General features: G+C 41.2%; 1 protein-coding gene across 1 annotated transcript in view; it reads right to left on the minus strand.

Annotated features, from left to right (window-relative positions):
- The window catches only part of ELOVL2 (ELOVL fatty acid elongase 2), an 87,601-nt gene that overhangs the window by 25,053 nt on the left and 46,222 nt on the right, over positions 1 to 16,326 (minus strand). Inside the window, exon 3 of the mRNA XM_050941643.1 lies at positions 12,661 to 12,848. Coding sequence (XP_050797600.1) covers positions 12,661 to 12,848 — 188 coding nt within the window. The remainder of the gene's footprint in view (positions 1 to 12,660; positions 12,849 to 16,326) is intronic.

The following is a 16,326-nucleotide window of genomic DNA, read 5'->3' on the forward strand; positions in this document are numbered from 1 at the left end:
TTTTCCAGATCAGTATTGTTTTTTTAAAAAGGAGGGGGGGAGATTTTTTCCCCTTCCTTTAGAACAGTTCAAATACCACTGGTCTTGTTTACAATGTATGCTATGGGTCACTAAAATGGGCAGAATGGGACCATTGCCTAGAATATCCAACTGAAGAACTCTTTGCAAATGCCTAGTGCAGCTGATGTCACACAACATGCTCTGCCAAAGAGCTTCAGTTCCCATTTTTTGCTTTCTACCATGTACCTCCAGAATTTGTGTTCTCTGGCCTGTGTGTACTCACTTCCTCTCTCGTGGAAGAGAGGGTGGAAAATTACCCCCAGGTCTCAACAGGTTTATTCCACCTGTGGCTTTGTGTTTTCCCCTTAAAGTAGAGGGGCTGGCGGCACTGTAGAAAAAGCAGGTGTATTTTCAGCAAGGCTCTGATTGGGTCATGATCTGTGGGAAAACTTATACCAGTAGAAGACCTTTGACCCACCCTCTACTGCAGCATTCCTCTCTCCCAGCACAGCACTCTGCACTGGCATGCTGCTACTGGCTGGCTTTCCATCATCTTCCTGATCCCACCCCCTCCTGGATTTTGTGCTAAACAGTACAGAGGGAGTTGCAATACAAAATGGATACTAAATTAGAGTCCTCTAACAGAGAATTTACTGCACTGAATGGGGGTTCCCTAACTCATCAATTGTCCCCGCTCTACACATCGCCTTGAACATGCAGAGCTGAGCTCCCATGTTGCATTTGGCAGAGGCAATTACTTGGTGGGGGTGGGATGCTAGTGCCTAGTTGCTTTTCTGTCCAGCCTCTCTCAATGCCCTTCCTAACAGTTTCCCATAGCTTTGCCTTTCTCTGCAAAGCAGAGGGGAACATAGGAGCCTGAATGGGTACTTCCTTGCCTATACAAAAAACAGAAGTCTTACAGACAAGCTTTCTTGGATTAGCTGATTAAACATTACCTTGTCATTTCAGACATGCTGGAAGAACCCCAGTTTGTCATCTTGCCCTTGACTGGCACAGGTACAGGACTGGAGTAATAGGATCTCATTTGAACAAAGCATTCTGAGTAGGATATGGCTTTACTGAGGGTGATATTAGGCGTTCCAGTAAGGAATGTATTCGGCTGGGTCAAATAAATGCAACCAGCTTTGTTAAAAGCTTCAACCACTCATATTGCTAATGAAAACAAGAAGAAAGGAAGTATTGCTATTGCTCATAATTTGTTGTTTTTCTATGTGCCTCCCTTCCCCAGCTCATGAAATTGTGGGATCTTGCAGCTAGAGTTAGAGGGTGGCACACCTGGATCCAGTTGCAAGATTTGCCCCAAAGGTAGAAGATAAAGCTTCAATGGGAAGGAAGCTCCTACTGCTTCTTACATCCTCCCCCCTGCCCTGTGTTCTTCTGCTATTTCTCACAATTACTGTATGCAGCCTCTTCATCAGCAGATCTTTTTGTTATGTCATAATGGTAATGACATAATGGTAATGCCTGTGTAGCCAACTGCTGTGACTTTTATCATGAATCTTGCATTATTTGAGGTTTACTTCATAGAATATCAGGGTTGGAAGGGACCTCAGGAGGTCATCTAGTCCAACCCCCTGTTCAAAGCAGGACCAAACCCCAACAAAATCATCCCAGCCAGGGCTTTGTCAAACCTGACCTTAAAAACCTCTAAGGAAAGAGATTCCACCACCTCCCTAGGTAACCCATTCCAGTGTTTCATCACTCTACCAGTGAAAAAGTTTTTCCTAATATCCAACCTAAACCTCCCCCACTGCAACTTGAGACCATTACTCCTTGTTCTGTCATCTGCTACCACTGAGAACAGTCTAGATCCATCCTCTTTGGAATCCCCCTTAGAGTAGTTGAAAGCAGCTATCAAATTCCCCCTCATTCTTCTCTTCTGCAGACTACATAATCCTAGTTCCCTCAGCCAGTCCTCATAAGTCGTGTGCTTCAGCTCCCTAATCATTTTTGTTGCCCTTTGCTGGACTCTTTCCAATTTTTCCACATCCTTCTTGTAGTGTGGGGCCCAAAACTGGACACAGGACTCCAGATGAGGCCTCACCAATGCCGAATAGAGCGGAATGATCACATACCTTGATCTGCTGGTAATACTCCTACTTATACAGCCCAAAATACTGTTAGCCTTCTTGGTAACAAGGGCACACTGTTGACTCATACCCAGTTTCTCGTCCACTGTAACCCCTAGGTCCTATTCTGCAGAACTGTTGCCTAGGCATTCGGTCCCTAGTCTGTAGTAGGAAGGAAGAATCCTATGCACTAAGTGCAGGACTCTTGTCCTTGTTGAATCTCATCAGATTTCTTTTGGCCCAATACTCTAATTTCTCTAGGTTGCTCTGTATCCTATCCCTACCCTCCAGTGTATCTACCACTCCTCCCAGTTTAGTGTCATCTGCAAACTTGCTGAGGGTGCAGTCCGCGCCATCCTACAGATCATTAATGAAGATATTGAACAAAACCGGCCCCAGGACTGATCCTTGGGGCACTCTGCTTGATATCGGCTGCCAACTAGACACGGAGCCATTGATCCCCGGCACCTGGAGACAAGTGAGAATGTGACAATCTCAGCTTTTGTCAAATAAAAAAAAGTAAAAGTAAATTTCTAGCCCTGTTGATGGTAGAGAAAATCTTAAAAATGTGACTCTAGTGGCTCAGAAACCAGTAGGGAAAGACAAAGAACCCAACTGTTAATTTAAAAAAAAAAATCTTCTGATTGTTTGGGACCTAACTCTCATGATTTTTGAACTTTTGGCATTGATGCTATGATTCCCTACAGTTCCTAGAGGGCAAAGGGAAAGAGGGCCCTATCTCTTACTGGGCTCAGATTCAAAACCTCTCTAATATTCTGCACCATGCAGTAAGATTGTCTTTCTTCATGTTCTCAGGGGCTTTTAGTTGCTCTTACTGTTCATTCTTGCAGAATTCCCTATATTATCAGTTTTCTAGATTAGTGGTTCTCAACCAGGGGTATACATACCCCTTGGGGTATGTAGAGGCCTTCCGGGGGTACATCAACTCATCTTGATATTTGCCTAGTGTTACAACAGGTTACACAAAAGGCACTAGCAAAGTCCGTACAAACTAAAATGTCATACAGACAAAATGAAAGCAATTTTTCAGTAATAGTGTGCTATGATGCCTTTGTATTTTTATGTCCAAGTTTGTAAGCAAGTAGTCTTTAAGTGAGGTGAAACTTGGTATGCAAAGCAAATCAGACTCCTGAAAGGGGCACAGTAGTCTGGAAAGGTTGAGAACCCCTGTTCTAGATCATATCTTGCTCTTGTGTCTCCAGCTGCTTGGTTCTGGCCTAAAGTTTCATTATAGCATCACCAAGCAATCTCCCCACCCCCAAGTCCAATTTCAGCTGCACTGTCCCTGTCACCTAGGTCAGCCTTTTTTAATGGCCAGCAGCTTGGAGTGAAAATTGGTTGTGAGTGCCTTAATCTCTATTTAAAACTCTTTCATTTCAGCTTGGTAGCAGCGGTGATCTCTTCATTCTCTTCTTTAGGTGGCCTAGCTACCATCTTGTCTCCTTCAGGGAATGGACAAGAAGTCTCCTCAGCAATGGAATGTCATTCTGCTTTGTGACATAGTTTTTAAGCCTGGGACTCCTTTTGGGGAGTATCTAATAGATCCTTTCTGGATCTTTTTAAAGTCTGGACGGCATGTATGGGGGTGAGAGGGATGTGGGCTGGATCTGCAGCTGCCCACGCAGAGTAGAGGGTTCAATTAACCCTCCCACCCAGCTGCTGTTTTATATTTATTTGACCGATCTTATGTGCCTCAGTATCCCCCTATCTGACATGCCCAATGTTACAATGTGAGTCAGCAGCAGACCAGGTGTCCTGACTTCACTGCTCCTTTCCTTTCTGTATGGCTGAAGCCACACATTAATGTTACTACTTACTCTGTATTTCTGTAGCAGCCAGAGTTTCCCATCAAAGTAGGTGCCCCAGGATGCTGTTCAAGCACCTACGAGGAGCAGTCCCTGCCCTGAAAAGCTTTCAGATAATGTCAGACACACAGACATTGTGGGAAAGTGGAAGATGTGCTAAGGAAGTAAAAGTTTTTCCCCAAATGTAATAATTCTCTCTCTCTTTCTCTCTCTCTCTCCAGGAAATACTTCTTAAAATGTTCTGCTTTTGTGGCACTCTCCCCCCTCTGGAAATAATGGTCATGTCTTATTACTTGGTTTCTTTTAGATAAAGGGTCACTTGGGCGGGGGAAGATTCACATTGCCACGTGAACATAAAACTAAACCATTCTGCTTAACTGCAACATCCTGATCAGTGGTACATTTTTCATTTATCACTGCAGCTCAATATTCTGATTAATAGGCTTCTACTGTAATATAAACATATATACATCTTTACTCAAAAACTCAACTATAAGGAGACTGGGACCAAGCTCACGGTGACAGCTCTGGTCCAGAAATCTTACTCCTGCCTGTTTTAAAAAGAGTAATTGTGTTGTTATAGTTTGAAGTTGTGTCTGTCAGTACAGACACACTGTTGAGGCAGGTTAAGCCATGCTGGAGACCGATGCTGAAATCTCTCCACTGGCTGAATGCTAGAGTAAGCAACAAAAGTAACTATTGGAGTTTAATACATCATCGGATCCCCCTTGATGGGATTACAGACACATAATCACAACTTTCTCATGCATTATCCTATAATACTAGATTAGAAGAGAGAATCACATGTTAATTACTGAACTACAATACTGGTGACTTTTATATGGACTTTTTTTAACACTGGATTTCTGGACCAGAACAGTTGCTTTTAGCTGTGTGGGTAAGCAGTGGAACACCTTGCAAACCTCCCATGCGTGGCTTCCTAAACACATGTCCAACAGCCACAGGTTGCTTCCCCTGTCCCAGAACATAAGGAGAGGAGAGAAGCATTGCATCCAAGTATCATAATTACTGGGCCTCTGTCATAAACAGCCTCCCACCAGATGGATTCCCCATTGACTACTGACTCCAGATTCCATCTCCTGCACAATCTTTCTTGTTTTTCTTGCTACAGCCCTTCTAAAAACCCAGGCTCTTGCAGCATGTTCTCAGCTGTGATGATGAGCTAGGACAGATGTCAGACTTGGTATTTATACTGGGGACAAAAGGAAGTCTCAATTAGTTTTATTTAAGATGATGTTAGTACCATCCGGCTTCCACTGAAAAGGAGCATTATGCATTTTTATATATATTTTACTTCCTAAAAAATGTAATTAGGAAACCCATGGTGGGTGGGGGCAGAGTACTGGGGAAGGTGAACAGGGACAGAGAGAAAAAAAGGCCAGCAGGAGAGGGGATAGGGAGAAACAGAGAGCAGAGAAGGAGAAAAGGGAAGGGAGTCTGGGAAGAAGGGGGTGAGAAAAGAAAGCACAAGGTGATGAGGAGGGGGAAGAGAAGCAGACAGAACAAAAGGAAAGAGACGAATAGGAAAACAGAGAAGCAGGGAGACAAGAAACCCTTCCTGCCAGAAGCAGCAGCTCATGTCAGTTATCAACAGGAAGTGCTGCTGCCAAATAGTTTGATCCAAATGATGGGATCTGTTGCGGTCTTGCATGTGAAGAGAGACAGGATGCTAATGAATATAACTGTGACTGTTCATTGAGCCAAGTGGACACTGTTGTTTTCCCTGGAGTTCTAGCTCCCCCAGGCTCAGCTAGCTGGTGTCACCACACTGTCTCTTAACTCCAGGTCTGGATTAAGCAGTCACAGAAGATTGCTGTCTATACAACTGGATCTAGCAGATCAGGTCTGAATTACCTCAGTAGGGAGTACATGGAGTCTCCAAGGGATTCATACTCTGGTTGCTAGCCAGGGCTAAAGCTTGTGGTGCTGCATCATGTTACCATGCTAGCTAGATTAAAGCTAGAAGGGGTATGTCTACCCCTGCTACCACCACACTGTATGCAGACATACCATAAGGTAGGAAAGTGACAGCTGTACGCACACTGGCTCTATGGTGAAGAAACATCTATTTTTCTTGTCTTCTGAACAGTAGTTTCTCATTGGTTGTAAATACTTTTAAAAAAAAATTACAGGTTTATTTGTGGCTCTTGAACAAAGAGAGCTCAGAGGGTATAGCCGTCAGTTGATTAAAAACGACAGGAAAAATAGTTCAAAATGAGATATGTATTGTTCAACATTAATCAACACTTTTATGCGCAGCACCTGTATACAGGGGCCTGAGACTGACTGGGTTTGGAGACTGAACTACCTGAGATGTAGCCTCATCAGGAAGAGGTTGAGACATGCTGGTGGGGCACGGAGGGATGCTTGCAGTTTACTAACACGCCTCTTCAGTAGATAAACAGGGAAAAGACCTTTTAATCCTTCTTTTGTGATTAATTCCTGAACAAAAAAATTATTTTAAGGTCTTGGATATGCTTTCTGGGTGTAGAATTTACTTGTACAACACCTGCGGACTTGTGTAATAAAATCCCTGCATGTCTAGATGAAAATTTACCCTATGGTATTCATGGAAGTGTGTCTATGTAGGTTGCCTATTTTTAGATGAGTCTCAAAGAATCACAGTATAATCCAAGGTTTTACAGAGGCAGCCGAGAAGCAGTGCAGCGAGTACTTAAAGATTACTGCTCAAGTGTCCTGAAGACCTGAAATTCTCTATAGTCAGGACAGCTGTAAAGTGCCTAGGGAGGCAACAGTGTTCAGCCTGGGATTGGGGGACAGGGATTCCTGACTTCTGATCCCAGTACTGCCACTCACTGATTGTTTGGCCTTGAGAAGTCGCATAACCTTGCTTTACCTCCATTTCCCCACATTTAAAATGGTTTAATATTGCTTTAACTAAAACAGAGGAGGGGGAAGGTAATGAGGATTAGTTAGCTGATGTTTGCAAGTAACCTCGAAGATGTGAAGTGCTATATGAATATTAAACCTTCTTGGTTACAGGAGCTATTCAGAATAGCATATCTTGCATTTGAAAAGCTCATTGTATTTGATTTAATATAAGGTAGCCCTTGGATACCTGATACAATTCCCACTGAAGTCAGTAAGAGCTGGGCTGTAAATCTGACATTGCCTTGTTGAGGAAAGAGGTAAATATCATGCTGTACCTAAAATATGGAGCTCAAAAGGACAGTAGGAAAGACACATTTAATTTATTTCACATGGAACTGAGACAGAGAAATAAGGATGGAGTGTTCAGCTAGAACAAGGGCTACTGAAAACAGCAAAGTCAGCCCCTGAGATTTCCTAACTCAGCTCAAGAAAGAACAGAAGAAAGGAACCGTAACCATGCAGGGTTCTCACCCCCATAGAAACATTTTTACATTTCACACATTGTTGCTTTGTGTTGTGCCTCAGTGACCTTTCACTAACTATGGGAAATGATTTTAAATGCAGAATTTTGATTCCCCTCCTCCCCCCAAATTATAAAAGATTGCTCTTAATTGGCTTTCTCCAGATTCCCTCCTCCCTTTCCTGCTGCTTCTCCTCTTACAAGACTGAACAAGGCCTTTCTGCATTAATTAAAGAGAAATTAGCAGCAGCTACGCTTAGCACACCTGGTAAACTTTCAGTTTATGTGAACCTTGGACTCAGACACAACTAAGACACTGATCCTTATTGGCCAGGTCTTGTTACCCACTTTACTGCTCCCCATCTGTGTTAATCTGTCCTGTATCATTTAATGAAAAGGGCAACTTTTCATGGGGGTTTTTAAACCATCCTGTTGAACTTAATAAAGACATTTATACCTTTGCTATAGAATGTTATAGGATGGTTGGGGTTAAAACCTGGGTTAGAGATGTCAAATACTCACTACTTCAATTAAAGTCAATAGCAGCTGTAGCTGCTCAGCATTTCTGACAATCAGACCTCTATTAGATGGATATCAACATCCTCCACTAAATTCTATAGTCAGTAACTTTCGTACAGCCCCATTGATTTTATCCCTATTAAATTACATAGGACTCTTCCATAAGGCTCTGATCCTATAAAGTTCCAAGTACAATCAACTCCCACTTCAGTCAGTAGTGCTCAGCAGCTTGCAAGATTGGGTCCTCACACAAATAATTGCAGTCATGTAATGCATACCGGAATTTTCCTTTTTGTGACAATGGGACCTCCATTTCCCTTTCCTCAGCCCACTCTAGAGTCAATGAAGGCTGCTTTGATCACCTGCTGTGGGGAAGGATGACCTCTCAGTACCAATAAAAGGTTCCACTTACTTCAGACTCAGCGCACTTCTGTAGAGATCTGAATTCTGATCTCTAGCACTGTGCTTTCACTAAAGTGCCAGGAGAGTCTGCATATACACTAAAACCTCACAGATTTGCCCTCCTCTTAACTTGCTGTATTAAAATTGCTGTCTCTCACTGCTTCTCAGCAAAGATTTAACAGGATAGGTGGAGTAGAGAGCAAAATGTACTGCAGCATGTTCTGAAGCAAATAATTAAAATTTCAGCTACCAAAATAAATGAACAAAATATATTTTGTGATGCAGTGTCCCTTTTTTGTTTTTATTTATCTTGTTCACTATTGTGCCAAATTCAAATATTTTAATGGGTTTTCTGCTCATTAGTGCCAATTTATGAGATGCCATTGTAATTCCAAAGTTTGCTTGCAAAGACCAACACAATCCAACTAATAAGGCTTATGACTTGACTGCAATATCATGCTTGGTCTGTCTCTGCTCTGCCTCTGTTGGGTAAAGTAATTGAAAAAGTGGTTGGGAGGCAACTCCTGGTGCTATAGGGAATCCTCAGATTGTCTTGATACCTGTCAATCTGGGTTCAGGCTTGTCTGTAATAGTGAACTTTCTGGTTGATGATGTCCTCCTAGAGAGGATGCTCATAGTGCTGCTTTTAGCTATACTGGCAACCTTTTATCTTGACTTGATTGTGAAGCAAGACGTGATAGACTTGCTCAGGTGTGGTTCTGTTCTTTCCTCTCAGATAGATCCCAAGGGGCTATGTTAACTGTTACTCTGAGGACAGGGTTCTGATGTATGGTGCTCTAGTCTATTACTTCCCCTCACTTAAAATTCACATGCCTCACTGGTGCATATGAACTAATCAGTGTATGAAGCTACAGGGTAGATAGGCAGCCTGAGATGCAGTGCCTGCCATATGCTGGTGACACACCTCTCTACTCTACACCTCTTCTTGATTTGACCCAGGTGGTGCAGTGTCTCAGTTTTCTCAGTGCCTGAACAAGGTAGGATGTGGATAAGAGCATGCTGGGTGAGGGTTAATCTAAAAAGGAGAGAGATGGCACTGACTACTGAGGGAAACAACTCCAGAACTTGGCAGATTTCATGGCTGCTCCCATTATTAAGGGAATCTAGCTTCCAACTGTTAGTCACAGTTCAGGATTCTTTTTGAGCTTCCAGGGCTACTGGAGTCCCAAATGTTGTCTGTAGTCGAAAGTGTCTCTTGTTACTGTCTTTATGTAGCATGAGAGTTGTAACAGTTTCTTTCTGATGTGAATTTTGCTGGAGTTATCTATGTCCAGTGCAACACCTGGAGACCTGACTGTTGGATGGGATTTTCCGGAGATAGCATATTACTGCAGTGCTCCCCAGATTGCTCTGGCTGTCTATTCATTTCTGGGTACAATTTAGGATTTTGGTTAAAGTTGGGCAGAGATTTTGCATTTTGGTTCTTCCCCATCACCACCACTACCACTGCCCTGAAAAAAATCTTTCCATCAGCATTTGGATTTTAATTTAAAAATTGGAATCTTTTGGGAAGAAAAAAATAAGCCAATTGTTAGTGAACTGATGAAATTCGGACCATGAGCCAGATATTCAAGCTGGGCTATGAGCCCCCTGCACTACCCAGCAAGCACTTCGGATCCATAATCCAGCTGCAAAGGCCCAGCACAGAATTTCCTGTTGGAGGGAAGCTGCCTCTGTTGTGGTTGAGTCTTGCATCTCTGTGCCCTCTCCACCTACCGTAGGAAGAATGGACAGGTGGAGAAGAGGTGCAGTGGAGCTGCTTCTGGCATATTATTTGTTAAGGACCCTATGCCAGTGACACAACTCAGAGCTGGCCAGGTGGAGTTCTGAGAGGCATTGGGACCAGGGTTGGTTAGAAGGTAAGGGAAATGATTTAAGGGGTGTCCACAAATGGATCTATAACAGATGTAGAATATGGAGTGGTGAGCTCTGTCACTGTAATTAATGAACAACAGAAATTGTGTGTGTGAACTGGACACACAAGCTGATGAGCTGTGGGTTGCAGAAGTGAGCCTGGATGAATAATTAGAGGGGCATTGACAAATTAGTATTGTGAACAGCAAAACAATCTTCAGAAGGTGAAAGATCAGACAACCTAACAGAAGTCTCTGCAATGCATTTACAGCAAAGATACATTACATTGAAAATCATGTGTACTTTAGTTGTATGACTTACACCTGTTAAGTTCTAATGTATTCACCTGCTCAGTGGAGGGCTGAGCCTGCCTGCAGACACAGGAGAGCAGGGGGTCTGATTTTCTTGCATACTATGCTGCATTTTCTTTGAACCTTACTATTTAGATAACATTCCGTGTGCCTCTATCACAAATTAAATGTTAACCCCTGAAGTATTACTTTTATTAAGGAGTCAAATTGTTGTATAGTGGCCAAACCATCCAGTAAGTGGGCTTGTACTCATTTCTCCCATGTTTTGTGCTTGATCCTGCATTCCTCATGCACCCATAAGAATGATACCAGTTCTGATGCCAGTGTGAATTCCGAATGGGATGAGCCTCTTCATGTGGGATTAGCCCCTAGTGTGTCTGCACAAGCCAGAACTGAGCCCACAGTTTTTGATCAGACAAATTGCCTCTTGTTAAGATCAAAAGAAATTAATTCCTTTCAAACTTGAAAGTTTTCATGAGGCCTTGTTTGACTTCTGAGCAAAGCAATGTTTTGCCATTCTGCTGAGAGAACAATCAGTATTTGTTTTTCTCTTGTCGATGACTCGATCCTGGTGCCCTACACGGCACTGGAAAGCCTGGAATGCTGCGAGGGTAGTCTGAACAAGGCCTGGAATGTCATTTGTCACCTCTAGAGGTCACTCCAAAAACAAGCACGTAATTCAGCCTGCCTGTTTTATCAAGCTGGGTTATTTACCAAACAAACATGTGAGGATTAATTTTAGCATGTTAACGCTAAGGTCAAGTAACTAGAATTATCCATAACAATTAATTACTCAGAAACCCAACACATCTTAAATGTGGGACAGTTTAGAACTGTGGTTAACAGAACTGGTATCATTTGGTACTTCAGACCCTGCTCCTATTCTCTGTCTTTGTGATGAGCTCAGGGCAAAGTGTTTCTGCAGGGGCCACTATTCTTCTGTTGCCATTTCTCAACAGTTGTACATGTTCTAACCGCCAAGGGAGGATGAGTTGCTCAAAATCTCTCTCATTACTCACTCAGTAGTGTCCATTATGAGCACATGTCTGAGCAAGCCAGGGTCAGCATTGGGTGTTATAGCCAAGATCTTAGTTTGTTCAACTGAGAGACGTTTGGGAATGGAACCACACCTATGTTTCTATGAAGTTTTCTAGACCAGTGTAGTTTTCTAAAAGGGATCCCAGTGAATATGGATGCAAGAATACAAGGCTATATTTTCTCAAAAGTCACCTAAATGGGTAAGAAAATGTCCTTGTGGATCAGGCTTACTTGGGTTCTATCCCTAGCTCTGCCACAAATTTCCTGTGTGACTCTGGGGAAGTCACTTAATTTGTGTCTCATTTTTCCCATTTGTAAAATAAGAAAACATGCTACTTCACTTCAGAGCTGGTTGAATTATTCACTTTGACTAAATCACCAGGCAAATTGAACTCTCTTTTCTGTTCATTCATAGATTATAATTTCTGAAAGTGTATTCTTTACTGATAAGTAGTCACCGAACAGTCAGCCGAGGGGTTCCCAAACTATCACAGGAAGCTGAACTTTTGCTTTTCATAACACATGATTGGTCACTACACACTTCCTGATTGGATGCTAGAACCCTGTTGAACAGGAGTGTAAACAAATGACAGTGAATAGCAAATAATGAATATTGCACATGCTCTTCTACATAAATCAGTTCAGTCACATGTAAATATGGGTATTTGAACAAATAACCATTCCACAGATATACATGCAAATAATAATAATAAAAAAAAACAATTAACAGGAATTAGAGAGACAAGGTGGGTGAGGTAATATTTTTTTATTGGACCAACTTCTGTTGGTCAGAGAGACCAGCTTTCAAGCTCTCTCACCAACAGAAGTTGAGCCAATAAAAGATATTACCTCACCCACTTTGTCTCTCTAATATCCTGGTACGACTGCATTGTATAATTCATGGGAATGTTCACAAATGGTGAATAAAAAGGCACAGCCATAGTTCAAAATTCAAATGCTTATTTGCAAACTTTCTGTTTTAGCAGAAACTGACTAACTAGGTGTGAGGCATAGCTCTTTAATGATGGCCTTGAGATCCATGGCTAGACGGTGCTATACGAGTCAAATTATTCCATAGTCTCACAGATCAATTGTTAAACTGGCTGAAAGAGGTTGCAATTTGAAAGCCCAGATTACCTTGGAAGTTGTTTTACTAAAATATTTCCGTAGTGAAAAATGACTTAGTGCTTGGCTTTCTCTGATGTGGTGCATTTAAGAAAACTTACCTCTATGAGCATGTACAAGGAAAGCACTGTAACTCCAAGGTTATACATAATAAGATGACCCCTGAGAGAAAATGCAGGCCTGTTCTTCATAAACTTGGTACCCAGCCATATGGAAAGTAGATATACTACAGTAAGGAAAAATGTGGGTAGGTAAGAATCCAACAGGAACCATCCTCTGACCCTGGAATCTGAACAGAAACAAATGCAGTGAGCAATTAAAAATGGCTTGCTCAGTACTGCTAAAAGGAGGTTGCCCATATTCAGAAGAGTGTCTGCTAAAGGCACAAGTGGGAATGCGCCAAGACTTGTCTTGTCTCTGTCATATCCTGGGACCAATATGGCTACTATAATATTGCAAATTACCTGAGGTAACATTCCAAAGGATATGCTATGTACATTAATGGGTTGAAAAATGCTCTATTCATTTCAACATAGGTCCGTGCTTAAAATTTAAATACAAAATGAAAATTAAATTAAATACCAAATCGTAGGCTGTTCACTGGACAAATAACCTGCATTTTTAATAGTATTATAAACGCAAAAATGCACATTTGAAAAACTGACTTCACAGACAGTAGCAACTTTCTTCATTTTTATCATGCATATGTTATTTATTTACTTACTGGAGGGCTTTTGCATAGGAGAAAGCTTTCAAACACATTAAATCTATTCACTTGTCATTTCTTTTTCAGTGTTTGTTTTGCTGAGTAGCAAATATATTTTTTGTTTAAACCAAAGTCTTGCTCCTTCATTAGCTCATGTGGTACACTTGTTTGATCCCAAAATGAAGCACTCAGGCCAAATCCTGCTTGCCTTATTCACACAAGTAATCTCATTGACAGTAATAAGAACACTTGTTTGAATAGGAAGAGCACGATCTAGCCTCACATGCCAAATCTGCAGCATCATTCTTTTTCAGGTGAACAAAGGGATTCCAGGAGCAAATAAGGATGATTTCCCCTCTGCCAAGATCTGCAATTGGAAAGACTGAGTTTGCAGGAAAAGCAATCTTTACTACAGCAAAATCCCTTCAGCAACAGACTTTATGGGTAAATGAAATTGCTTCATCATATATGCTATTCTCTTTCAAGTCTGTCCAATTTTCCAAAAGAGATTATCTATCTGAACCATGAGTTATGGTTTAAAAAAATCATACAGTATGCTAAAACGACCCTCAGTTGTAGTATTAATCATTTAGATTTATTTAAAAAACCCTCTTTGTTTCACCATTCATCTTTACTTTTTCCATTTTGCTAAACTGGATAATAAAATACCAGATGAGAGTTTACAGTTGCACTTGTTCACTCTTGCACAATACTTCAAAATCTGGGCTTGAAAACGCTTCAGGGGGATACTTAAATCAAACATTAAAGATTTTTTTTTTGAGAAAAAAGGTATTTTCTAATGTTTTGTTAAAAGCATTTTCATCAGAAAACCTTATTTTTAACATTTAAATGACTTAGAACTATCCCATGGTGAACAGAAAGCCGATAGAAATGTTCTTATTCCTATCACCTTCTGCCTCCCTCCCTGCTTCCCACTTATCATTCTATATTCATTAGTTGAATTTTGTCATAAACTAGATTGCAAGCTCTTCAAAGCACAGACTGTCAGCCAGATCTATTAAAGCTGGAAGACTCTGCGTCTGTCTTTCCCCACCCCCAACTGGTTCCCAAGAAGCATCTTCATTCTCACTATTGAGAAAGCTGCTGAATAAATCTGCCTAAAAAGTACAGTCAGCTAGTAATGGAGCTGCATCCTTTGTTTGGGGTTTCCTTGCTTTTGTCAGTTCAGATCGTTCTGTGTTAGCAAGCTAGAATGCTGTTTTCTTCCTTGGAATCTGAAAATGTGTTTGTGATCTCTTAGATGTGGTAATTAATAAATATCCAGCATGTCTCCTAGCACTAGCATTGTCTGTTCCAAGACAGCATATTGTGCAAAGGCACAGTTAGGATAGCATTGGAAAAAGCTTTCTGACATTCTGTAAGATGACCTGATGTATTTGAGATGATCTTGGGCCATGATCCAATGCATAGGATGAGAATACAAGCAAAAGAGATAAGGCATAAGAAAACAAAGGTAAATTAAACTCAAGCCATACAAAGCTTGATAGAATGTACCTTTTAGAAAAAAGAGAAAATGTAATATAGAGGAAGATAACACCAGTCTTGCCTGCTTTGGAAGACTGATTTCTAAAGAGAGTTTACATGTGCATGCAGTCTCCAGAGCAAAGGAGTTCCACAGGAGACTGAGAAGGTAACCAGAAACCATCTTTGCAACTAGAGGAAAAGTAACTGGTAGAAATAAAAAAGAACAGGAGTACTTGTGGCACCTTAGAGACTAACCAAATGTATTGTAACATAAGCTTTCATGGGCTACAGCTCACTTCATCGGATGAATGTAATGGAAAATACACCCCCCCTTCCTTCTGTGTGTGTGTGTGTGTATGTATATATATATATATATATATACATACACACACACACATACACACTTCCTTCTGTATTTTCCACAACATGCATCTGACGAAGTGAGCTGTAGCCCACGAAACCTTATGCTACAATAAAACATTTATTAGTCTCTACGGTGCCACAAGTACTCCTGTTCTTTTTGTGGATACAGACTAACACGGCTGCTACTCTGAAACCTGGTAGAAGTCAGATGATGAGCTGAACTAAAGTGGAAAATTAGATAAGTGATGAAAGCAGCTTCTACTCTGGGCACAGAAAGCAAGTTTTCCCATTGTTGCTAAAGGAGCACAGCTCATGTTCTAACACTTTAATAACTGCAAAGTGACCTATGGCTGCGCTGTCAGGCAACTTATCAACATACTTTTTAAGTCTTTCTTACTATTGGTTTTCAGTGCTCCCTCTTGAAGCTTGAAATTAAAACTTGTTCCTTTCTCCCACTATCTCTTCTTATGTGCACACAGTCACACTTGTTTCCTCTTAGTAAGGTGGCTCATAAATGCTGGGCTGTTTGTTTAGATTGTTTTGTTTTGTTTTGTTTTTAGAAAAACAGCACTATATCATTGGTGGGGGGGGGAGTTGGTGGGAAATGTATGGATTTGACAAAAAGAATAAGAAAAAGAGAGAGAAGTTGACATTAGTGCCTACCATCTGTCAGACTCAGTGCTCCATTATGTTCAAACAGGTTCAAATTCATCCACTTACGTTATGTGGGAAAGTGTGACATACTGTTGGAATGATTCAGAACTGTCAAACTAACAACTAAATCCCAGATGAAAGCAATGAGTAACACTGCACTACATGAGCACTGGAACACAATCTGTGGTGAGAGAGATGTGCACAAGCTCAGATTCCATCTGAAACTAACCCATTTCCAATTAAAAATAGTGATGACCCAGGGAGTGAAATCCTGACACCAATGAAGCAGTGGCAAAATATTGGCACTGAGACTTTATCCAGGACATTCAGAGGTGGCTAGATATTCTGTGTTCTAACTCAGTCACTTACAGCAGGGTCTGTTTGTATCTGGGCAGAATCTGAATTTCTTAGTGGCTAAGGATATGGATTTCTGGAGCTGGTTTTTGATGCTGTTAATATTTAATGGCAAAATACATATCCTATAAGAGTATGTTAGTATGACTTCATAATACCGCTCAAAAATTATATCCTCTCTCAATATGTTGCCAATTTAAATTTG

Source organism: Gopherus flavomarginatus, chromosome 2 (assembly GCF_025201925.1).
Source record: "Gopherus flavomarginatus isolate rGopFla2 chromosome 2, rGopFla2.mat.asm, whole genome shotgun sequence".
Taxonomy (NCBI): Eukaryota; Metazoa; Chordata; order Testudines; family Testudinidae; genus Gopherus; species Gopherus flavomarginatus.